Source organism: Mus caroli, unplaced genomic scaffold (assembly GCF_978045245.1).
Source record: "Mus caroli unplaced genomic scaffold, Mus_caroli_1 scaffold_20, whole genome shotgun sequence".
In the NCBI taxonomy this organism is placed as follows: domain Eukaryota; kingdom Metazoa; phylum Chordata; class Mammalia; order Rodentia; family Muridae; genus Mus; species Mus caroli.
Genome location: NW_028227275.1, coordinates 43,456,719 through 43,483,259, shown reverse-complemented (window position 1 = coordinate 43,483,259; position 26,541 = coordinate 43,456,719). Strand labels below are relative to the sequence as shown.

Genomic DNA, 26,541 nt, shown 5'->3' with positions numbered 1-26,541 from the left:
TGCCCTATGAAGAAATATGTCAAAACTAAAAACTCTCAACTGCAAAGTTCTTATTAGAGAATACTTAAGGATGACTTAAAAGTAAATTGGTGTAGAGGAAGAAGACTCAATAAGTACTTCAGTAGATTTCTTGGAAAGAAACTAAAAATTACGGTAGAAAATAAAGGAGATAAAATGGCCTGTTATAGAAATGCAGATTACAGTATTCAAGATGGGAGGATAAGTAGGTGGGAACAATAAATGTACCACAAGAAATCCCTACTGTAAAATGCATTCATTTTAAATTACTATTTTATAAGCTTCCTCAAATATGACGCCTTCAAGTTCAAGAGGAGGCATAATCTCTTCAGGAACTGACTGACAGATAACATGATCTACATGTAACATTACAACTTATGGGGAAAAAACTGGCACGGAGAAGGATACACAGGTCGAATCTACAAGAAATGCTGGTGCTGTCTAAAAGCAATATCTCATAGCAAGCTATTAAATATTATAGGCATTTGTGCATTGAGATGGTTTCATAGGAGGTTGAGAAAATGAAGTGGGTGAGGGACCCCAGTAGAATCCAGAGTTTTATCTATGCATCTCAGAAGAAAGAAGATTGTTTATATAGAAAGTATTGAGGCAGCTGAGGGATGTTTCAGTGATACACACACACACACACACACACACGAACATACACACACATTCATGCACAAGAGTGTACATCTATACCCCACAGGCAGCAAGAGGGAAGGAGGAAATGATGAGAGTAACATAAAGTATATACTATAAATTCCACTTAGAAAAAGACATAAGTAAAAGATGCTAAAAGGAAACTGAGAGCAGACTTCAGAAATAAGCATTACATCAATGGAAGAAGAGATGAAAAATCCATTACTCTAAGAAACAATACCAACAAAGCCAGTGTGCACAAGCAACTATATCTAAATCTCAACAAACACTGAGAAAACACCTACATTTCCTTCACAGTAAAACCTTGATGAAGCAAAAACTGGTTTGTAGGCATGATGAAGAAATGTCAACTGAAAGTGAAAAAGGTTAAAAATAACCCACATCCACAGGAATGACTATAGTTACCCAACATTTCACACAGCGTGGTTGGCTGGCATGAGGAGAGAATATTATGATGATATCAGCTTCCATTCTCTTTCAAACTTTCCATCTATGTAAATTCACTTAATACTAGTGACAAGTGCCACAAATTTTACATGAAGAAACTGGAACTCAAGAAAAGGATATGTTCCATTTATTCATGGCTGTTCAGGCAAATTGGAACTAAAATCAATCTGACTCCAAAACATGAACCGGCAATGACTTGTGCATAACACTTTCCAAAAAGAACAGACATGAAAAATTCATCACAAATGAAGAGAGACAAGTAATAGTATCATCAGATAAAACCAAAATAAAGCATTCAGATATAACGTATGACTTAAAGGGACACAAGGTAGCTGACAGAGATCAATTAAAGATATAAATTATAGCAGCAAACAAGCAAATATTTGCTAGTTCAAAAACGAATTCTACTCCCCAAAATACAGAGCTAAAGTTAATTCCAGAGCTTTGCTATGCCGATATAAATGACTCAGGAAACTCTAAGAACTTTCCATGAATGAGAGAACTGGTGTCAATGAAACCAAGACCTAGTGTCTAGCAATGGCTCAGTGAACAATGTGCCTGCCGTACAAGTATGAGGACCTGAGTTCAGATCCCAGTACCTGCACCTAAAAGCTGGACATGGCAGTGGGAGCTTATGATTCCAGTATTTCGAGGTAGAGACAGGAGGGCCCTGAAGACTCATTGGTGAGCCAAGATGAGCCAATCTAACCAATGGGTGAGCTCCAGGATCAGAGAGGAGAGAGAGAGAGAGAGAGAGAGAGAGAGAGAGAGAGAGGCTCAAAAACAAGGTAGAAACTGATACAATAAGATGCATGATGTCTTTAATTGATAATGCATTATTTTTTATGTTCTTTTTTTTATTGGTTATTTATTTCATTTATATTTCCAATGCTATCCCAAAAGTCCCCCACACACTCCCCCACCCACTCCCCCATCCACACACTCCCACTTCTTGGCCTCTTCGTTCCCCTGTACTGAGGCATATAAAGTTTGCATGACCAATGGGCCTCTCTTTCCACTGATGGCTGACTAGGCCATCTTCTGATACATATGCAGCTAGAGACACGAGCTGCGGGGGGTACTGGTTAGTTCATATTATTGTTCCACCTATAGGGTCGCAGATCCCTTCAGCTCCTTGGGTACTTTCTCTAGCTCCTCCATTGGGGGCCCTGTGATCCATTCAATAGCTGACTGTGAGCATCCACTTCTGTGTTTGCTAGGCCCCGGCATAGTCTCACAAGAGACAGCTCTATCTGGGTCCTTTCAGCAAAATCTTGCTAGTGTAGATAATGCATTATTTTATTTAAAAGTTTGATTCAAAATGTAATTATCAGGAAAAGGAGGGTTAAGAAGTGACTAAGATCTGAAGGGAAAGCAATACATGAGCACCTAGAAGATAATAAAGTATACAATATTTTTTATGGTAAAATGAATGTTAAGAATATTTGAAGTAGATTGCACAGGGAAGATGCACACATAAGTACATGTATGTAGGTATTTACATACATGGTAATATGACACATCTGTTTTAAAGGATATGCTAGTATTCAGGTGACAATAGTCTTGGGTTTTTTTTTTTTTTTCATGTATATGAGTACACTGTAGCTGCACAGATGGTTGTGAGCCCTCATGTGGCTGTCAGGAACCAAATTCTAGGACCTCTTTTCACTCCAGTCAGCCCTGCTTGCTCAGGCTTGAAGATTTATTTATTATTATACACAAGCACACTGTAGCTGTCTTCAGATGTGCCAGAAGAGGGCATCATATCTCACTATGGAGGTTCTGAGCCATCATGTGGTTGCTGGAATTTGAACTCAGGACCTTAGGAAGAGCAGTCAGTGCTCCTACCTACTGAGCCAACTCGCTAGCCCAGTCTTGGTTTTTAAAATGTTTTATTGATCATAAGACTGGCGGCCATGAAGTGTTCTTGCAGGCATCTGTGAGTGTTGGAGAAACATTAGTTTACTTCCAATATAACGGTGTCAAACTGGAAAAATGAGTTCGATGATTCCAAGTCCCACCATGATTAAAAGAAAAAACAGACTCTCACAGCTTGGTACTGGTATAAAGACAGATATGTATACCTGGAGAATAGAATACCAGTCTCAGAAGTAAGCCCATACAGTTATGGGCATTTAAGTCTTACAAAGGTATCAAAAACATACACTGGAAAAAAAGACAACCTATTCAACTAGTGGTGCAGGAAAAAAAAGTCTATATCCATTCTGAGAAAAATGAAAACAGATCCCTGTCTCTCATTCAAAACAAAAATCTAATATAGCTTAAAGACTTTCATTTGAAGCCTGAAATACTGAAAGGTAAACACACGGACACACTAAGGATGGAGGTTAAGGTAAGAATTTTATGAATGGGACTCTAATAGCATGGGAAACAGCACCAAGAACTAAGAAGCAGATGTGCATAAAATTACAAGGCTTCTGTGCAGCACAGAAAACTCTCAGTAGAGCCAACAGTGCATCTATATAATGGGAGAACATCTTTGTCTTCTGTATATCAGGCTGAGGATTAATATCTAGAATACATAAAAAAAAACCCTCCACAGAACTTAAAGACCAAACACTCTGCCAATCAAAACATGCATCAGTGAAACAAACAGATGACTCTCAACAGAAAAACCCTAAGAGGTAGTCAACATCCTTAGCCATCGGAGGAATCTAATCTACAGATACGTTTGAGGTTTAATCTCCTCCTAGTCATAGTGGCTAACACCAAGAAATCCAACAAAGAAAGTGGGGAAGGAGGAACACTTATTCATTGCCCGTGGGAGTATAAGTTAGTAGAGTGTATATGGAAAATATTAAGGAGGTTTCTTGAGTAATTAAAAATAGAAGATTCTAAACAACTATTTATGGACATATACCAAAAGGATAGTATCCTGCCATGGAGACACATGCATATCCATGTTTATTGCTACATAATTTATAAAAAAAATTAGAACTAGCTTCATTGCTCATCTGCAGGTGAATGTTAGTAAAATGTGGCATATATACACAATGGAATTTGGTTCAGTTGTGAAGAAAAATGATATGAATTTTGCAGGAAAATCAACGAAACTGGAAAGCATTCCATTATGTGAGGCTGACCAGAAAGACAAAAATCCTATCTGCTCTAGCATATGAGATCCAGGCTTAGCATGTTTATATGCATATATGTTAAGTGGGGGAAGGAGGAATATAGATTATGAAACTAGAAAGAAGACCATGAGTGAGGAAGAAAAGGTGTTGAGGAAGGGACTGGTGACAAGAGTAAACATATGACAAGGAAGGAGGCCACGGGTGGGTGGAAACACACATGATAAGCTCTGGGGGGGGCATGGCATTTATGAGGATGGAGGAAAAGAAGCATGATAGCATGATTACTGATTAGTCAACAAGTGGATGAAAATGCCAGAATGAAACCTACTTCTGTATGTGCTAATTGAACATTTTAATTAAAAAAAATCATAGAACAGCATACTCATGCATACATGAGAAAGAGAGTTTCTCACACACATATATACAAACATAACCAAGCCCCAATATTTTTCATTTCAATGTATGCATCATTTTCTAATGCTAAACCCAATGTATCTTTTGTTCACTTCAAATTTTGCCTAACAAAGGCACATCAATTGACAATTTGATTTTATAATATTTTCTCAAAATATAGCTTTGTTCTTAAATAGCCCACATTCCGTTATTGTTCTCCTGGAGTGTGCTCAGTAAAATGCTTCCCAACAGGCCAGAAATTCTCTGGGCAATCTTCCAATGTTATACAATTCCCAGCCAAACTGATAACCATTATTTCATATTTCAGGTTTGGGATCCCATGTATTTGAGAGTTTTCACACAATGAAAATTATAAAATTGAATACATCTGCTATAGAGAGTGAGGCCATTAAATGTCCATTCCAAAGGCATTTAAGTGCAGAGCAGGGAGTAAGAGTTAAGCAAAGCATGCTCTCCACTAAGTTGTCATGGGCAGCATTCTCTGAGGATATTTGTAAAGGATTCCCAGAGCTCCTGCAAGATGGCCTCCCAGCGCTGTGAAGAGACCACACCTCCTTGCTTCAGAATTTACTCAGTCTTTTCCCTGTTTCCTCACCCTCTGGTTATACACTGAGTATTTTAGATATATTGAATGGCTACTGGGCATAAATATAAAGTACATTTGTATGACCTGATGTGAAATTTCAATCTTTGATGTGATACTAGCAGTTATCAACCCATTTTCTCTATACAAATGAGTTGTTTTTCAGGCTTTCTCTTTGACTGTCTCGCTTTTTTACATCAAGTCTTAGCCATGATGGCAAGTTACAAGCAGATGAAGTAGGTAAAATGTAGCTAAAGTGACCACCAAACAGTCCAGGAGACCTGAAGAAGTCTAAGAATAAAGTAAATTGGATTACTCTGTGACTACGATCATAGCATGGATGTGATCGCTTCTTTAATGGCTTTTCTTATCCTTTATCATTATTGTTCCTTTCTTCTTCTAATCTACAACCATCCTGAACCACAATGTACTTGGCTTGGGTTAATTATCTTCCATCTGTTAATAGGAATATAAGTATACAGGAGCCAGGCTCAAAACCAAATATGCATGTGTTCTCCCTACACTATTAGCATGGATGACATATGTTTGTTCAGAAGTATACCAGTCCTTAGCACAGAGCCAGGCACATGCTCAATGACATCAAAACAGTGATAATATACATTTATGGCTACAATTTATAAAATACATTACCATTTCTGACTTGGGAAAATGTCTTTCAAAATAAGTGAATTATAGTAGCAAGGACAATTCAACTAATATTTCTTTATATGGTCAGCATTCATATTTAAAATGAAACTTGTTGATCAGTAGTCTACTTCCTGCAGACTCTGAAACTGATACCTGTAAACACTACTGAAACAACTGCAGGAAGACTTCTTGCCTCCCTTCCTCTCCCCCCCCCCCACCATCCACTTACTCATTGCGTTTAAGCAGTATTACCTGCTAAGTTGCTAGTCACTGGTTTAATGTAGTATATTGATTCTTATGCCTTTAGGGGTTTATCATTGTGATATGGGGAGCACTTGAAACTAAACGATTGAAATTATTTTGTGGGCTACACACACAATGCATTTCTGTGTTTTGGGCTCTATTCAGGATTCATAGTTTATACTATAGTAGATACATTATAAGAGGATTTCAAAATGAAAAATGCCATAATTGGCTTGTTGATGCCAATATGATTGACATGCTTCTTAATGTTTCATTTATATTTTCCTTTCTCCTCCCATACTTATGGAAAATGTACTACAATTAATGTTTTATGAAAAAGAATATCACACACACACACATACAATGCACACATACACACACACACACACACACATACACCACACACACCACACACACACACACACACACACACACACACACACACAGAGAGACATACACAGTGCCAGCTGATTGCTAAAATTCATCGCTATTAGGCATATGGACAATTACTCTGTTTAGAATGCATGAAACAAACAAATGTTCTAGTAAAATTTATAGGCCCAAACCATGGTAGGCATAGGCTATATGGATTCAAAAGTCAGCCTAGATCTGGGTGTGTTTATACACACCCACCGTCTTGGACTGTAGCAGGAGGAGAGTGATCTTGAAACTAGCCTTGCTTACAAACTGAATTACAGGCAAGTCTGGACTTGGTATCTACTGACAACTATTTGCCTAACAATGACAACAAAAACAACAACCACTCAACAAATAAATGCAAAAAAATATATAAAATTTTCTATACCAACAAACAACCCCCCTCTTGTTCTGTAAAAACTCAACCCAAGGTGATAGATCTACAACACAACCCATATACCTAGGACTTACTGAAAATTGCAGAAGAGGTGACAAACAGATTGTAAGAGCAAGAGGGGCAGGTTACCTACTGCTCGACATTGTCTTTTAGATATGATAGGGTGGCTGTACCCATAAAATCTCAACAAGACCAGTTGACATGCCAGAGGCAGGTGAGTCTCTGTGTTCAAGGGCAGCCTGGTCTACAGAACAAGTCCAGGAGAGCCAGACTACACAGAGAAATTCAGTCTTAAAAACAAACAAACAAACAAACAAACAAACCAAAACCAAGCCACCACCACTAATAACAGCAACAACAACCACCACCATCAAACAGTGGCCATGCCAACACAGATTGGAGAAATTTCACAAGGTCTCATTCCTAATGAAGAGATATAGGCAGTAAATGACTAGAGAGAGGGCCATCATTTCCAGGGCTGATCTCCCAATAAAAGTATGAAATTAGCCGGGTGGTGGTGGTGCATGCCTTTAATCCCAGCACTTGGGAGGCAGAGACAGGCGGATTTCTGAGTTCGAGGCCAGCCTGGTCTACAAAGTGAGTTCCAGGACAGCCACGGCTATACAGAGAAACCCTGTCTCAAAAAAACAAAACCAAACCAAACCAAAACAACAAAACACAACAAAAACAAGAAACAAACAAACAAAAAAAGAGTATGAAATCATGAAGGGTGAGTCCTAAACATGTACCTATGAGCAATGCTAAGTGGTCTCAGCAAGTTAGATACATACATATATACATACATACTTGTGCATACACATGCTCATACACACACACACACACACACACATACACACACACCCTATTTTACAAGAAGAGGTCATGAATTTAAGATTGAGTGAGGGTTGGATGTGGAGGAGGGGAGGACATGATGTAAATACAGCACCAATATATTAAATTCTTAAAAAATTAAATTAACAAAAACTATACAGCATCACAAGGTGTAGAAACAGAGTTGAATGGTAACGGGTTTTAAGATAGATTCCTCAGAGATACTGGATGAAGCTAGTGGATGAATCCTCACAGAAATGTCTCTTTATAGGCTTTGCTGAAATTGAGTAAATAGAAACTAACGGTGTAAGTAATGGACCCAAGAAAAATTATACTTTTATTCCTTAGAAGTTAACCATAGGCACTCTTAAGAACAAAACTCTCTTAGCAATTAGTAAAATTCAAAATCTCCTATGAGACTGAATTGAAATACTAATTTTTATGTATTGCCTATAAGCCCATGAAGACATTAGTAGGTTTCCTAAGCAAAGTTATTGGGTACTATTGTAAAGGTTAATCTATTGTTAGTATCCTGTGCAGCAAAGATTGCAGGAGCAGGTATGTAATTTATAATGCAAATAAATCCATATTCACTGTTGTTCACTTTAAAAAGTAAACTGTCAGTCATTTATAACATTTATAAACACAGTGGTAGGTATTTTCTGAGGATTAAAAAATGATCAGAATAACTGATGTGGGAGTTAGCATATAAAACCCAGTCAATAATTGCGCAAGACATTTACTACAGTTCTCAGTGCAAGGCATCTAGGCCCAGGAACACCTAGTCTCACTAGGTTTTATGCTTCTTAGAATTCCTAGAATCCCATGGGAAAGTATCAAGTGTATTTATTTCTAAAACTTACACTAGGCTAAGTTCAGAAAAGCAATTAGACATTAGCCTGCTTCTCTTCCTTTTTCTCGAGATATATAATCTCACGCATTTCCTGAATATATGGTAATTTTGTACCTACAAAAATACACATCAAATCTACTTACTTCTGTCCACCCCTCCTTGCCTGTTACCCATAATTTGGCCAGACTCCTTTGAAGCCATCTAAAACATATATCCAAATAGTATATGTTTCTTCCCAAACATATTAGATGTATGTAACATGATACTTTCCTGATGTTTGGTTGCTTAAAAACAGGATTTATTCAGTGGTACAAGAAATATATTTGAAGATTGTTATAGCAATAAGAACCATTCTTATTTGAAAATATTGTAATAGTAAGAATTGCATATTTTCAGTGAAAGACATTTTATTCATTCATTCATTTATTTATTTATTTATTTATTTATCATTTTATTTGATTACATTTCAAATGTTATCCCCCTTCCCAGTCTTGCCTCCATAAACATCTCTCCCCTCCCCTTCCACTTTGGCTCTAAGAGGGTGCTCCCCCACCCACCCATCCACCCACCCAATCCTGCCTCTCTCCTCTATCATCCCACTTCTTTGGGGGCATCAAGACTCCATAGGATCAAGTGCTTACCCTTTCACTAATGCCAGAAGAGGCAGCCCTCTGCTATAGTGGACTGGCTCATATATACTCTTTGTTCCATGGTTTAGTCCCTGGGAGCTCTGAGGGGTCCTGTTAGTTGATACTGTTGTTTTTCCTATGGGGTTGCAACCCCCTTCAGCTCCTTCAGCCCTTCCCCTAACTCTTCCATTGGGATCACTGGGCTCAGTCTAATGGTTGGCTGTATCTTCATCTGCCTTAATCAGGTGCTGGCAGAGCCTCTCAGAGGACAGCCATACCAGGCTCCTGTATGCAAGTATATCTTGGCATTAGAATACAGCTAAATACAGCCAATCAAAAAGAATCAGGTAAGAAAGAATCCCTTAGAAATTTCCGTTTTCAGTTTGTCTTTGCAGCAGCTCAAGTCTCCAACATGGTGCTGTTTGTACATCTAAGGTGATGGAAACACTGGCTAGCACTCAAGACAACTCAAGTGAATGAGTCTGCTAACCAGGGCTCTTCCAGTCATAATGGATACCTTTGGAAGTCATCCTGTTTGAAACTGTTACTTAAGGTACAAAGTCAGGCGAATCCAGGGAAAATTGGCTTCTATATAATTTGAACTTGAGGAGTGCTAGAGGACAGAGTGTATTGTCTGCGTGTATGTAGACATAACAAAGCTATTTTCATTCACAGTCCTGGCAGAAGGCCCGTGGTAACTGCGCCGTGTGTCTGGTTACAATTATTTCACTATAGGGAATAATCCAGGACAGTACATCCCTACCCTGTCCGCTCAGCCTCAAGTTGAAATGTGTGCTGCTTTGCTGTTCTTAACCCCACAAACCTTGTCAACTCTTTCCTGATTGCCTTTTAATTCACTCGTCCTTCTCATGCCAGAAACCTCAGCAGAATTCCAAGTCTGAGCTGCAGTATTACAGTACACATGAAACTCTTAAGAGTGTAGACCAGGAAGCATGGATGCGATGTCCGGTCCCTTGTCCTTGTGATTGCACAGAATCTGGGCCCTTGTGCCTGGATGTCTCAATGCATGTGGATTTTCTACATTGTAAGTGGAGTGAAACTCTGCTTAAAGAAAGGAGTGGGTATGTCTTCTGCGATGCTACCTCCATAATCAAACACATCTGTGTTCCCCACCCATTGAACATTTCATAGAGCTCAATGTGGCTCTTGGGAAATTTCTCAACAGAACAGTTAATAGTGAGATGTGTTTTTAATTAAGACAACAACAAAAGCAAAGATAAGGCTGGTTACAGGGTATCATTACCCAGATGCTAAGCCTGATATTTAGAAATGCTTGTGGCTATCGAATCCTTCTTGTGTGGATCTCCCCTGATTATGTTCAGTTCCTGGAATCTGAAGCTTTGGGTGAGTTGCTTTAACTCAGACCTAGCTTGTCACAAACTACAGAAATCTTCTCAGCAGCTCCAGGTATCTTACAATAAGTGGATCTACATTAGGGTGCTGCCCTTAATTTTTTGTACTTATCAATTGGACAGCGTGTAGGGAAAGGTAAGGCAAAAGACATGGTGGTTGATAAGACAGAGCAATAGAAAACCCACACGGACGGGCTTTTCCAATTGCAAAAAACGCAGATTATTTAATCTCTTGAGAAAAGACTATTCAGAACTTTATTTTAAAACCATAGCAGATGGTGTGCATCATCCTTTGGCTTTGTGGCTGCTCTTCTCACTTGGGCCATCATGGGTCTGACAGGATCTCTCCCACTCAGGACCAAAGGTGGAGGGACTTCCCCTAGGAGCTCCTAAGAGACTCACGTAAACAAAGGAGTGACCAGTCACTAAGGACTGACTATCAATAACAGAAGGGCCAGAAGCTTGAAAACTACATTCATACAAGCAAGTAGCTGCCAGATCACTTAGAACTCAATCCTCTTATAGAAAGAAGAAAAAATAGTTTTCATAGACAAATTAATCTGTGTTTAAGAATCAATGTTGTTAAAGATGGCATGCTTAGATGTCATAAAGATTATGAAAGAGAGCACTGTCCCAGCGTGAAGCATCATGCTAGCCATTTTTATTTGCAACCCACCCATAGTCATTCTCCCAAGAGTGTGTATATAGTATATATACATACATACATACATACATACATATATATATATGTATACACACATATATATATTCATGAATGATTCGTGTATATCTGCCAGTAAATATTTGCTTCCCTAGTGAGATTTTAGTTTTAATAGCTAGTGACTTAAAAAAAATTCAATAATTCCATACTCAATTCTCTCTGGATATACCATTCTGCCTTAAGGGTTTTTTTCTGGTGTTGAATATAATTGTTATCTAAACATAAATAAAGATTATACAGTGTAATTCTTATTCCAAAGGAGTTTAAGGTTCAATAGGAAAGTATTACTCATGAAAATGACAGTACCATCATGAACCTAGAATATTCTACAGACTGTATATGTTTCATGTGAACCTAATATGACATATTCTAAAAACCAGTAGAAGTAGGAAATAGCAGACAAGTAATAAAGAGCAAGTGGATGAAGCCCTTTGGCAATGTGTGCATTTGTACATGTGTGTTTATGAGGCACTAGAGCAGCCAAAGTTTAATATGTACCAGACACACATACTTGTTTATTCTCTAAGTTTAAATCTAACTGCATTAGGTTTTCTCAAAGTAAGTTATTCCTTAGCCTCCTTAGCTTTCTTCAAATGAAATTTGAGAAAAAGGCTTTTAGATAATTTAAACCAATGATTCCTGGAAGGGTCTTTCTAGCCATAGCCTCTATATCTTGAATAATTTTAGATCTTGCCGGACTCAATCCCTCTATTTAAAAATCACTTCTTATATAGATTAACATTCCATGATTGCTGAATGTATATTTTCACTCTTCCAGTGAAGGATTCTTTGCAATGGTGAGCTCAATGTTTCGATTTCAGTCTAGGATTAGGAAGGGTTACGTCAAAATATGGCGTATTGCTCCAAACACTCTGCTGAATGTCAGTTTTCTCAATGGTATAAATTGTTTTCACAGGAAACATCATTTGCTATCACTGTCTTTTCGCCATCTATCCTCTGAATCTAGAGCACCAGTGAACATGGAGGTCTAGATGCAGATGACTACAGATGCAGTGCCATCCTGCACTGCTTAGCTGACATCAGCTACACGTGCACCACTCTGCAGAAGAAGAGGACTACTCCACAGCATGCTCATTCTAGCTGACCTTCTACAGGTTGACTCCATACAGCATATCATTTTTAATAACAGCCTCCATGGCAATTATCTCCCTAGTAACTTCTGAGTCTGTACTCCCTATTCGATCTGCTAAGAACCATGAAGTTATTTTAAAACATATAAGATCCCAACTCCTGGCATACTACAAACTTTCTGGAACAATAAATGTGTAGAGATTTGTTTAACACAAAAGTTAGTTTTTCTCCCCTTTAAGATGATGGAGTTTTCATTTATCTCGGAATTGCTCACAGAACTTAGAAGTATGAGGGAACAAGGGAGACATCTCTGGATTAATTAGAGAGGCAAGGCTGACAAAGAGAAGAGGAGAGGAAGAGGAAGAGTTCATATCATCCTCTCTCAGACAGAATCCATCATCTCTGTCTGAATCTCTGTGGGCACTGGCCTCAGGACCCTCAGCAAACCTCAGAGACAGACCTCAAGTCTTTCTGTAAAATGGTGCACTGCTGCAGATAACCTTGGCACACTTCTACATGCTATATTCATCTTTCGATAACCCTAACACCTAGTACCTACTACACTCCTAGTGTACAGAAAACCATGTCTATAGACTTTAAACAGAGCAGATTCTGTTTTGTACTTATTTTCTCTGTCCTTATTTGATGCCAATGTACAAAGTACTGTCTGTAATGCCATTCACAGTCTCCATGATCTCAGCAAGTCCCCAAGAGGTAGGCAGGTACCAGGAACACAGAGGAAGCAAACCAAGGAACATGATGATTTGAGTTTTCCTCTTTGTCCCTTTGCCAAGCAAACACAGCCATCTAGTAACGCGGGAGGGTAGGACACACTTGTTTTCTTAGTGTAGAAGTAACTGAGCCATGCAGTTAGACACAGCTTAGCTCCTCTGCTTGCGGCATGCCGACTTTTAACCTATCTGCTGCCTAGCAAGCTCTGTATGAGCAGGCTGAGCATCTGGAAAGAAGGTTGGCCTTGCAAGCAGCAGTTCTGACTGCTCTAGCTTCCTCTCAGGTTCCCTTTTGAGGCAGGACCACCAACTTGTGCTTGTAAGGCTGAATATCAAAATGCCAGGGCTCATGCTTACTGAGTATAAGAGAAGATTGCAAGACTAGGTCTCCGGAAGTGGGTAAGGAGCCGGGCATAGCCCAGGCTTAGCTGGAGAGCAATTGCAGCCTTGGTACACTGTTATTTGAGCTCCTCTCTGCAATTTCTTCCTTTTAGATAATTTTTACCCCAAAGTCAACCCCAGTGCTTATTCTGGTGCTAGTTTAATGCCACTCCTGACCCACTCCTAGAGAAGCTGGACTTCTTTCCTATAATTTTCAGCTTCCCTTACAGGCAGAGGTTGGCCATAGGTTAAATCAATAGAGTTACAGTGAGAGACCTATTCCTTCTCATAAACCTGACTGGTTATTTATCACTTGTTGTAGGGCTATGATAGAACTGGCTTGCTACACTCTAAAAATACCTCAGTTTCCAGATAACCTATATTTGGAGAATATAGGTTTCCCTCTGCTTATGCCCATTTTGGCAGGAGCAAATGTTTAAAAATTCTCAACATGGAGAAGGAAAATAGCTGCATTCTCTAGTGTGTTCTGCAGCCTCCAGATGACCTGTGCTACTGGGTGGAGTGTGTGTATCAGTGTCAATAGTATTTAAAAGAAATGTCATTGGAAATGAGATGGGTTCACAGCAATTTCTAAAAGAATGGAGAACCAGCTTTGTGTGTCCAACAGTAGTTACAATGTTGGGAGGCCAAGTCTGAGTCTGAGGTTCTGGTCTTTATGTGAGTGTAAGATGACTATGAATTCTGGGTTTTTTATTTCCCGCCAATATTTCATGGATAAGAAAATATTCCAGAGAAACCACTTATATTTCAGGGGAAAATGCTTTTTTTCCCCTCAAAGTTCCTATTTAGAGTCCAGCAAGTTAAAAAAAAAAAACACAGATACTTAACTTACTTCTGCTGTCAAAACATTGAGTGAAAAGTTGTAAAGTTGAGAATTTCACAGTGTAAGTGCCAGCTGTTTGCCAAATCTTTGTCTTGTACCTTAACAAATTGAGGATGTTTAAAATGACTTCACATTTAGTCTTGTCAAAAGGGAACCCAAAGAGGGGCTGGAGCTATGGCTCATTGGTTAAGAGCATTGGCTCTTGTATATGTATATGATATATATGCATATGATGTATATGCATATGATGTATATGTGTACATATATGTATATATATATATGTATACACACACACATATATATATGTACACACACACACACACACACTCACTCAAATGTTTATCCAATGACAAGGCATAGGCAGGTGGCTACCCAACATATGGCGGCACCAGATCTAGAGGTGGTGTTCCATTTCCTTTTCAGTGCAAAGCTTTACACAATGAAGCCACAGTATATTAGGTCAGCATTAACCTCAGTTCTGTCTCTGGTTATAAATGTTAAGGAGCCATGTGGGTACTGGGAACTAAGTAGTCCATTCTAACCTCATAGCCCAAGCTTCCTCAGTCTCATGTCTCCTCCCTCCCACCTGCCAGTACTGTACTCTAGCGAGCACCTAGACAGAAGGGGAGGAATGCTAAGCTCATTTTGAGAAATGTTGATGTCCTTAGTCTAGCTCTATTTTCTTATTATCTTCATTCAGGGAAAGCCTCAGAGAACAGACCCTCAAATCCCCCATTGAAAAAAGTCTTGGGATCAGATGTGTGTGGAACTCATGAATTTGTTTTCAGAAATGGTGCTAATTACAGTCATGGTACAAAACCTTTAGGGAGGGCTCAATCACTTCACTGATACAGTAAAGACGAGCATCTTTTCAATGTGTGGAATAAGAATAGACAGAAATAGCAGGAAATAAGTTTATCAAATAAATCTGGATGTTAAATTTATAAGAGAACTAACTTTCAGATTCCTGAACATCTTAGATTTTGAGATTGAGGCAAAGATTTTGAATCTGCACAAGCTTTTCAAAGAGCTATGTCAAATGAACCCATTTGTTTTGAGAGTGGAGGAGGTGTTATATACAAACAGCTTATGGAGTCTTTTCAGAGGGCTTTAAACACAGTTTGACTAGAAGGGCCAAGGGCAAAGCTGAGATAAATGGGTTGTCCTTGTCTGTGGGATCATGCCATGTGACTTTGACATACCCTGTTCTATAGAACCAATCTGTGACAGCACTAATGGGGGACAAGGAATCTGAGCTGCCTTGCTGAGCTACTGAGAAGGGGGACAGAGAGGGTGGTGCTAATAACTTGTTGAAGGCCAACCCGAACATTCCCAGACTAAAAGAAAAACCAACAGGACAAGACTATTGCAGCCAACTGGCTAAGACGGTGATTCCAGAATGAAGGAATCCCACAGCCTGCTTGTTCAAGCATATATAAATCCCAACTCTCACTGAATGAGTTCTGGTTGCTGTTTTGCCTTTTGTTTGTTAGTTTGAGACAGGGTCTCATAAAAGATCCTTTGTTATGGATCTTATGGGAACATGAAACTTGTCATGTAGCCCAGATTGGTCTCAAACTTGCAATCTTCCTGCCTTGACCTTTCAAGTGCTGGGAGTACAGGTGTGAGCCACTATTCTCATCAACAAAAATGTATGAAAACCCCAATCACTGAGATTTTAAACATTGGCATGGAACGTTATCTCCTGGCCTATTGTGCTAAAGACTACATATATGGGGGTGGAGGAGGATGTCTTTAGACTTAGGGGCTTGCCACCAGAGGTAAGAAAGAGAGATCAAGGCTTACTTGGCTTCCAGGGCCAGGGCAATGATACCAGCAGCCATGGGGGCTGAGGCTGATGTTCCAGTGTGATTGTCTGTGCAACGCTGCCTTAGATCAGTAGTGATCTGAAAGACAAAAATGAAAAAACAAATTAGACCCTGAGGACAGTCATGGTCATAGCAAGAAGTTTACTCACAAAGCAGATGGAGAAGAATTAAAGACTAATTATAAATTCAATGTTTCCAGACTGTGTGACCATTCATTTTCAAAGAATTGCCTGTATAAATAAACTTGACTGGAAATGGACTTCATTAAAACCAGAGCAGGACCAGGGTGAACCACAGCACAGAACCTCAAGGTACCTCCCAAGAGTCTTCAGTGTACCCGCTTTGTGTCCCACCTTAGTTCTGCTCTGGATTGAAATGGACGTTATTTCAAGGACCCTCATTTTAAACTTAAAATTAAATGTGTTGAATGAACACCCAGACACCAAACCAGGTATCCCAAGATGAAACTATATAGTCCTTAATTTGTCCAAATTATAATTGGGGGGAATGACAGGTTTCAAACAAAAGTCTCTACCACTGAGACTTCGTAGAACATCCATAAAAATTGTTGCACGGGTGAATTAAGACTTCCTCAAAAGCTTTACAGCCTTCACACCAGGAAAAGCAAGGGTGGACTTCCTGTATCTCACACACAGTTAAGGCAGTGTTTGCTTGTATGTGATATATAGGAGATTAGCTACTTTCCCATCTTTACCTTGCAATCAAATTGAGAAAACTATTTCATTTTATTTTCTTGGCTTGAATCCAGTTCTCTTCAGCTCTGACTGAATTCTATTACCATCCAGCAGAGGCAGTGGTTCCCAGCCTGGGCTTCATTACTGTCTCACTATGAAAGAAAATTAAATTTAAATTCTCCTTAAAAAGAGAAATTAAGTACTATAGAATATGACTTTGGAAACCAGTGTGATACCTCTCAGATTTCTTTTTTAAAGTCTTCCCTCCTGGACAGTAATTCATTTTGTTCCCTTGGGACTGATTTTGTGTTTGATGGGGAGATGAATCAGTGGGCTTGCTGCAGTCACTGGATGGCATCAATGAACCTTTCTTTGGCACAAAGACAAGTATGTCACCACACATCACAGAGAAGAGGGCTGATGTGCAAGCAGGGCAGAAAGGCAGTGAGGAGAGGCAGCAGAAAACACAGTCTTTGTTTTTCTAAGAGGACTGTGGGATAGTCAAACTTGGTGTAAGAAGCAGACAGGTACCCACTCTCCCAATCACCCCTACAATTTCCTTCTATGCCCCAGGAGGCTGAATGGAATTTTCCATCATGTTAGAGACCTAGAGAAGCATCTTGGCCCACTCACTTTCTCAAAATGGAGCATGTCCATCATTTTTCCCCTTGTTTCTTTTGACACACGCCATGCTACCAGACGACCCATCTCACATCATGATGAGTCCCGACTCAAAAGAAATGGGGAAATAAGCATGGAGATCTACAGAGATATGATTATGTAGGCAAATAGAACTGTACTCACCTATATGTAAAGACACTTCCTAGTCTTCTAATTGATCTTTAAAAAGTATAACAAAAGTTAACCCTCCTGGCAAGTTTTGTGTGTATCTTATTATTAACTAGACACCTCTGTCTTGGATCTCTAGGACCTGTCTCACCTGTATGAATGGAACTCAGAGTGTCTATTGCTCTGTCTTCCACCTCCCATCACTCCTGTGCTTCCTGTGTCAATGTGTTTGATTAAGTAGCTCACCTAAGGGAAATCACTTAGTACCTGTACCTTATTGAGTGGATAATTCACTTATATGATGTTCTGAAAGTTCATCTATAATGTAGCATATGACAGTGTTTCCTTCTTTTTTTTTTTTTTTTTTTTTTTTTAAGGTGACTAATACTCCAGTGTTTTACTGCCTAAATTCTTTGTATGTTGATGGACATCGATCGGGCTTGCTTCTATGTTTGGCTGCTGAACAGTGCTGCAAATGTACATGGGAGAGCACAACAATTTTGAAAATCTGATTTAAAATGCTCTTGACTATAATACCAGAAGTGGAATTGCTAGATTATTAGTTTCCAGGGGATTTCTGGGGTTGGTAAGATGTCTCACTGGGTAAAACACTTACTGTGCAGGCATGGTGAGCTGAGTTTGATCCATTAACATTGTGTAAAGGTGGAAAGAGAGCTGTTCCCACCCTCAAACATCATATGCCCACCACTATAAATAACTCCTTTTGGGGGAGCAGGGGAGAAAGAGAGGAACAAGATCTGGTATTGGGTGGGGGAAAAGGACAGAAGCCCTGAGGGTCAGCAGAAAGAATGGAAACAGGCAACCCTCAGGAGATAGGAGGTTGGGGGCACACTCCAAAATGTACCAGAGACCTTGAGGGTGAGACTCTCAGGACACAAAGGGAGGGACCTTAGATGAAATGCCATACAGTGGGGAGAAGGCACTTGTAGAGCCCACCTCCAGCAGAAAGTGAGCATCAACTGAGGAATGGGGTTGCCATCCCACAGTCAATAAATAACTCTTTAAGAAGGCATTTCTTCCCCACTTGAAACCACAGGGGATTCTCTACAGTTATTTTCTAAGGTACTAGTCTCTGAGTTCAACCATGAATACATCAGAAATGGCTTACTTATAGGTCTCCTTGTTTTTGAGACATGGTCTTGAGAGATGAAAATTTGGTATTTTACCTCATCTATCATCGCATTCATTTGTGTAAGTTGTTAATTTTTGCCCATAAATTGTGCCTGGATTCAAGCCTTTCCATGACATTTCCCTCCTTACTCTTTAGTTGTACAAGACAACATTCAGTGCAGGTCCAGAATAGACATGTCAAGTGTGGGCAGCACTTTTGAACATTATAACCAACCAGCTCTGGCCAAACTTGGGCAAGGAACAGTTTTTGATGTCAGGTCAATAGCACAAATATGCCTCATCCTTTGATAGGTACCAGGCACACACCCATATCATGTGCTTACATGAAGAGCTACTTAGAACTGTCACATAGAGATGAAAACATCAAATGATATCAATTTTGTCAGTGCTCTGTGGAATTCAGGTCCCCATTGTGCTCTAACATTTTTTTTTCAATAATTTGAAGTAAATTAGTTGGAGGGAAGCTAAGCAGGAAGGTGATGGGGCCCGGAAGTGGGAAGAAGAGTAAAGCAAAGATATCTCCCTTCTTTCTCTGCTCTAAGTGGAATTCCAGAGGAGTCATTTCAATAGGAAACTACTGTCAGTGGGAGAAATGTGAGGTGTAAATTACCAGGAGCATCTCAGGTAAGGTTCTCCATGAAAAGATGGTAGAATAGCAGGGGATATTTATGTCTATATGCACCACGGGACGTGCAACCCAAAAGAAAAATGATGGTTCAGAACTGGAGCCACAAAAGGTAGCCCCACTCATCACAAGGTGCTGGAAACGGGCCGTTAGGATCTGCCATTGTACCCCCAAGGAAAGTGGCCTCCAGTGTGCAGACCACAACACAGGGTGGATACGCTCTGACTTCAGACTCCCTTGAGAACGTCTCAGAATTTGGTTTCCATCCCGGTGGCAGTCTCGCATGCTCCAAATTCCCTCAATTCACCATCCAAATCAGAAACAGAATTTGTATCCAAAAGAACTGAAGTTGCTCAAGAAAATATCATTTGCGTCCATCACCGAGAAGGAAACTGGAGAGGGTGCACGCAGGCCCCGAGCAGATCAAAGCTATCCTGATGGGCAAATTAGATTTCCAGCCTCATAGGATCAGTAGCAGATGGGGATTTGGACTCCACAGAGTTAGGGATGTCATCTTTGCTTGGTGAGCCAGGCAGGGTATTGTTCAGTTGCAGCCAGGATCCCTGAGAAGAACCGTCACTTTCTTCCTAGGCTTTTATTTCCTAACACTTCCCAGCTCATTATTGGAGCTGATGGGGCTTTTGATTGTTGCCTGCTGATGTCATTCTCCAGGGAATCTCAGCACAGATTGACTTGGGCCTTAAGTGACAAGTTTTATAGCAACCTCCAGTAAGTACCCTCTCTCTACCTGATGCTCCCTGATCCTTTTTATTTTGGAGGTGCCAGATTGCCTCATACCTGCTAAGAGAGCAACTGAGAAGATATTTTTAAAACATAAAATGATTTTGCTGTCCTTAAGGCTGAACTTGCTTCTAGTGCTGACTTAGATCTGGCATGGAACTGCTTGAGGTGAACTGTTTTAGACACAGCGACTGGGGTGAAGGGCAGAGACAGTGAAAAGAATTTGTATCATTATTAAGCACAATGACGTGGAAAAAGATTAGGATCAGCGGATGATTTCTGTATCCATAGATGTCAGCATAGAATGGGTGTAGAATTCAGGAAGAAGGAATCATTCAATATAAAATATCACTCCCATATAGCTAAGAGAACCTAGAAGTGGGGCATTCAGGGGATGTGGCTGCTTCTCCCAACGGGGATCCTGTCTTGTGTTATTTCTGAGCCATCATAATGTACAGCTGAGTTCCAGACTGCAAAACAAGCAAGCATTTCTTTGTTAAGTTGAAATGCTTTCATTAAGCTCTCTTAGATTCACTTCATTTTACACTCTGAACTTTTCTATTCATTTAGAAACACTTTAAGGTCACTTTAAAAAATTATTAGGTATTTTCTTCATTTATATTTCAAATGCTATCCCCTTTCCTAGTTTCCTCTCTGAAAGTCCCCTTATACCCTTCCCCTGCCCTGGTCCTCCCATTCCTGGCCCTGGCATTCCCCCGTACTGGGCCTTATAATATTTGCAAAACCAAGGGCCTCTCCTCTCATTGATGGCCGACTAGGCCATCTTCTGCTACATATGCAGCTAGAGACTCAAGTTCAGGGGGTACTGGTTAGTTCATATTGTTGTTCCTCCTATAGGGTTGCAGAACCCTTTAGCTCCTTGGGTACTTTTTCTAGCTCCTTCATTGGCGGCCCTGTGTTCTATCCAATAGATGACTGTGAGCATCCACTTCTGTATTTGCCAGGCACTGGCATAGCCTCACAAAAGGCAGCTATAGCAGGGTCCTGTCAGCAAAATCTTGCTGGCATATGCAACAGTGTCTGGGTTTGGTGGTTGTTTATGGGATAGATCCCCATGTGGGGGTAGTCTCTGGATGGTCCTTTCTTCTGTCTCAGCTCCGAACTTTGTCTCTGTAACTCCTTCCTTCTGTCTCAGCTCCGAACTTTGTCTCTGTAACTCCTTCCATGGGTATTTTGTTCCTCATTTTAAGAAGGAACGAAGTATCTACACTTTGCTTTTCCTTCTTCTTTAGTTTCATGTGTTTTGCAAATTATATCTTGGGTATTCTAAGATTCTGGGCTAATATTCGCTTATCAGTGAGTGCATATCATGTGTGTACTTTTGTGATTAGGTTACCTCACTCAGAATGATATCCTCCAGATCTATCCATTTGCCTAAGAATTTCATAAAGTCATTGTTTTTAATAGCTGAGTAGTACTCCATTGTGTAAATGTACCACAATTTCTGTATCCACTCCTCTGTTGAGGGACATTTGGGTTCTTTCCAGATTCTGAATATTATAAATAAGGCTGCTATGAACATAGTGAAGCATGTGTCTTAAGGTCACTTTTTTTTTTCTGAACATTCAATCAGGACTCCACGAAATGTCTGATCAGCCTGCAAAAGTTACACATGTATTAAATTTATGATCCAAGGATTAAAGTGTAGCCTCACAATTCCCACCTCAAGGCTTCCCACCAAACGACCACCAGAAACAACTGACACTGAGTGAGAGAGTATGCCCACATGTAGAACATCCCACACACCCATGAGAGGTGTGCAAAGACAGTATTAACAGCTAAGAAAAAGGAAGTTCAACAAGGCTAATGATCTTGTTCTGGGATGCACAGCAATAGAACAGTTAGTAAGTGGGGAAGATATTAAATCCTGAATTAGCAACCTAAGCAAATGCAGCTTTAGAATACAGTCTCCTTCAAAAACAAGAGCAACAGCATCAAACCTTCAGCCAGGGCAGCCCAGCTTTGGTGCCCCAGCCTGCTAGCAATTGAGGACAGCAAGCCTAGTGCCTTTCATTCTTTGGTACATTCTGAGGAGGATGTGGGTCAAACTACTGAACACATCTAGTCTTGCCCTTCCATTTATAAACTCTTGAAAAAGAATGAGATTTTCTAAACTTGCAGGAGAAGAGATGGCTGAGAAGGATCTGATGCTCACAGTGACTGCACTGGAAACATGGAAGGGTGCAGGAGGAAGTGGAGAGGGGGCAGATGGGACTCTGCAGGAGAGATGTGACAGCTCAGGGGCCTGAAGAGCCATGGGGTAACAACGCCTCTACCTGTCGTTGGCCTGTGGCTACTTCTGTGATACTCCATGCAGCATGTGTGTTTTCACCACATATAAGTGAAATGATCTCAGCAGGAGGGAGAAAAATGCATCTTACCTAAAACATGGCTCAGAAAACCTCTCCCAACAGGGCCACAAAGGAGCTCAGAGCCTAGACAACAGGAGACATGACTTGGTTGGGAGTGGTTATTCAAAGGCAGAACAGGTTCCAAAAGAAAGAAAATTATTTTCTGGTAGAAGTGAGCAAGTAGAGCTTTAGTTATACAACGGATCTTTTGAGGAAGCCACGGAAGTAGTGAGGGTTAATGACAAAATTTTGGTTGCTTGAATGGATTGTTACACCCATAAATTTGTTAAGATTTTCCATAGTAAGTCTCCTGGTCAATGTTCACCTTCCAGGAAGGAAGTATAACATGAATGCCCCTGCCCCTGAGTACCCCTTCCTGCAGCTACACAGGCCACCTGTTCCCCACTGTCCGATGGTTATTTTTACACGGACACTTACAGAGATCCAGCTCAAGCCAACAGGACAAACTCTTCGTTCTCAAGTAGTTTCCACTCTGGCATGAAAATCAGACAGTAAATGAAGAATGTAGACAATAGTGTCAAGTGAGGCTAAGTATGCTGGCAGCAAAACTGACTGAGAAGAGGGTGGTGGGGGACAGTGGCCCAAACGCAGGGAGCACAGAGGCACACTCCTTTGGAGGATGAAATGGGAGGGCACCTAGCCGAAGTGGTGCACTGGGAAGAGGTCCTCTGCAGAGGACACAGCCCTGCCTTGCTCGCATGGAGGCACAATCTTGGGCACCTATTGCTAATGCTGCTTCTGATTAGTGTGTCTAACTGAGAGAATTATGAAAAGATTAAGGGCCAGAAATTCAATTAGGAAGGGCAAGGTAGTAAAATATGGTGGACAGCTAGCTGTTAAGCAAACAGGAGGTAAGCAAAGCAACTTTGTCTGCAAGGTTCTACACGGGATGGCCCTGGTGAGTGTCAGGGGCATGAACGCACACCGGGGAGAGATGGGCTGGGGCTTTATTCTGCTTGACTGGAATCTAGGCTTCCTGACTGATCTGCTGTATGCTTTCCCCCCTCCTAGCCTTCCAAGTTTCTGTTTTCTCTTCTGAGAATTGAACAAGATGATCCCTGTACACGGAGTTTTCAGAGTTCACAGAGTATCTTGAAAGGCTGCAGCTCATGTGCAGAGCACCGTATCAGGTTCTCATTAGGAAGGCCACAATGTTATGTTTATGACATGTTATGATAACTGTAAATGTGTCACATGAGATACAGAATATTATGTATACAATTGCGTTAAGAAAAACATTACTTCAAGTCATGGCTTTAAACCAGCTAGTCAGGGTGGGCTGGAGAGGTGGCTCAGTGCTTAAGAGAATTCACTGCTCCAGCAGAGGATCTGAGTACAGCTTCCAGCATCTGGTCAGGCTGCTCACAACTTACTGTGACTCCAGATCCATGGGGAACCGACACATCTGGTGCCCACGGCATCTGCACTAATATGTGCATAGAGGCTCCTCAGAGTGCACATAATTAAAGATAATAGAAATAAATCCTTAAAAAAAATCTGTGTAGCCGTATGTGATAGGTCAGAGCTGCAATTATAGCAGCTGGGGGCTGAGGCAGACAGACCATGGGATCAGCTTGGCCTACGTAGTGAGATTTTGTTGCAACCAAACAATAGTCAGTCCTGATGCTTCTGCTAAGAAAAGAGCTTCTTGCTGTATCTCCTGACAGTCTGGGGGCTTCATTTGCTGGAATGAGCTGTCAGACCACCAAGGCTCCAAGTCTACAGGGGTGCAAGTACAATGCAGTGCCCACTGTTGAGTTACAAGTAATGGCAGGACATCCCGGTATACAGTTTTCCCTATATTTTGAAACCCAGGGCTAGGTTTTCCTGCTTACAAACCATGAAAAGACCTTTTGTCCCAGATATGTAAAGCTTATTTAACAAAGTGCTTCCCCAGAAGCAGATGAGAGATCCTTCCTGTCCCTTTAGATCCTCAGCAACTGTCTCGGTTCAAGTCACAGAGGTGCTCTTAGGAATGAAGAATGACAACTGTGCTTTAGCAGAGAGGCTGCAAATGCCAGAAGGAAATGAATGGCTCGGGGAGGGGGCTCAGTACAAAGAAGACACTGCCAGTCCTGTAGCACTCAATCACAGATGCCACTAACAGGATGCAGGCATCACCCAGGGACCACAGGCGTCTAGGTTCAAAGCCTGGTGGTGGCAAGGTCCTGAGCGCACTGTGGGCTTATTCATCATCCTGACATCTGGAAGGAAAGGGGGTCAGCTGGACCATAAAACTCTGCTGCTGCTGCCAATTCCACTCATGTTCAGGCTGTTAACATGTTCCTGATCACAGTGGCTCTCTTTATGGAGCCGGTGAAACAGACCACGGGATTTTATGGATTGGAAAAATGAAGGTGCAACAAGAGTCTCTGTGAAAAGAGAAATGGCTATCCACCGTTCCAGGACGCAGAAGACTGCACAGACCTAAGGACAATGATGCTGGCCACTCACAGAGCCACATGCACACCAGGGGCTCACACGCTGTCTCTTGGGAATCTCGGAGGTCTGTGGGTATCACCTGATTTTTACCATTGAGGGGGTCAAGGATGAGTGGGTAGATTAGCATTAGGTGGTCAGTATGATGTCAGACACAAAATGTTTTCTTCCATTGTGGGTAATTTAGGGGTGCAGACAAAAAGTAGAGAGTTGAAAGAGGAAGAAGGAAGGAGAAAATGCAGAGATGGACAAGTTTTGGCCTTTGTAGTGAGAAGCTGATGCTCTTATAAAATTGTCTTTATTTCAGAAATACAGTGATATAGTTTTAGCCCCCTTATCTACACAAGAAGATGTTATATCCCCTGACGATTAGCCACTATTGTGGTGAGACACCAATTAGCTCCATCAGGAAATGCCTGGGTTATTTCTTTTACATCTAGTCTGAAGACACCAGCACATAAGAAGGATAGTAAACTTCTAATTCTTAATAAATGGAAATTTCCCTTTAGAAAGGGAAAAGGCACAATGTAGACACAAGGAAGCATTAAATCTGCATCCAGTTGGTGAATGGAAAATGAAGTACATGACCCTACAGGAGGACACAGCCTCAAGCTCCCTCCTGACTTCAGAATGGTGCATCCTTCTCCATGGTTCTGTACAGGAGGTCACAACAACTACTGCACAATTACAAATACAATAGTGCCCAGGAAAAAATGTCTAGGGAATGAATCTCATCAGTATGATTCTGAAGTCGTTCAGGCTAAATCATGTAATGGGGTCCATTGGGGACAAGGGGCATGCATCCTTTTTTTTTTTTAATATTTTGTCCATTAGACTATATGCTACTTTTAGGGAAGGCATTTGTGAAACTGACCAATACCCTTCCCACCACAATGGCACCACAAGGACAACAGGACTGGCCAGGTCACAAGTTGCTTGGAAGCAAGTGTGAGCTTGCCACAGATCCTTGGACTCCAAGAGCTAAATGGTAGGAATCTTATTCTGAGTTTCTCAGGTGTTTCCTGATGCAGAGATGGGGATCATGGGGCACTGGTAGTCACTGGCTACAAGCTACGGGACACACAGATCTCTATTGAGAATCAGAGAAGGTATCGCCAAATGTTTCCAGTTCTATAAGGAAGTCAAGCTGTTGGTGAGAGGCATTAGTTTTTAATTAAATAAGCCAGGCACGTCTAGTCTTGCTCATCTCTGCACTTTCTCCTTATGTATTTGACTTCGCGTTTGCTGTTAATTCATTGACAAATGAGAGAGAAGGTACTGAGAAGTGGACTTGTGTTTCAACTTTATTTTTATTTTATGTGTATGGATCTTTTGATTCAATGTATGTCTGTGTACCACATGTAGACCATGCCCACAGAGGCCAGAAGAGGGCATTGGATCCCCTGGGATTTGGGTGATAGATGGTTGTAAGCTGCTATGTGAATTCAGGAATCAAACCCAGGCCCTCTGGAAGAACAACCTGGTTTGTTTTTTTTAACTG

General features: G+C 40.8%; 1 protein-coding gene across 4 annotated transcripts in view; it reads right to left on the bottom strand.

Moving 5' to 3' along the window:
- Positions 1–26,541, bottom strand: part of Pcsk5 (proprotein convertase subtilisin/kexin type 5) — a 417,146-nt gene that overhangs the window by 201,099 nt on the left and 189,506 nt on the right. For all 4 annotated transcript variants that reach the window (XM_021151578.3, XM_029472674.2, XM_021151579.3 and 1 more), the window contains exon 9: positions 16,184–16,284. In XM_021151578.3, coding sequence (XP_021007237.1) covers positions 16,184–16,284 — 101 coding nt within the window. The remainder of the gene's footprint in view (positions 1–16,183; positions 16,285–26,541) is intronic.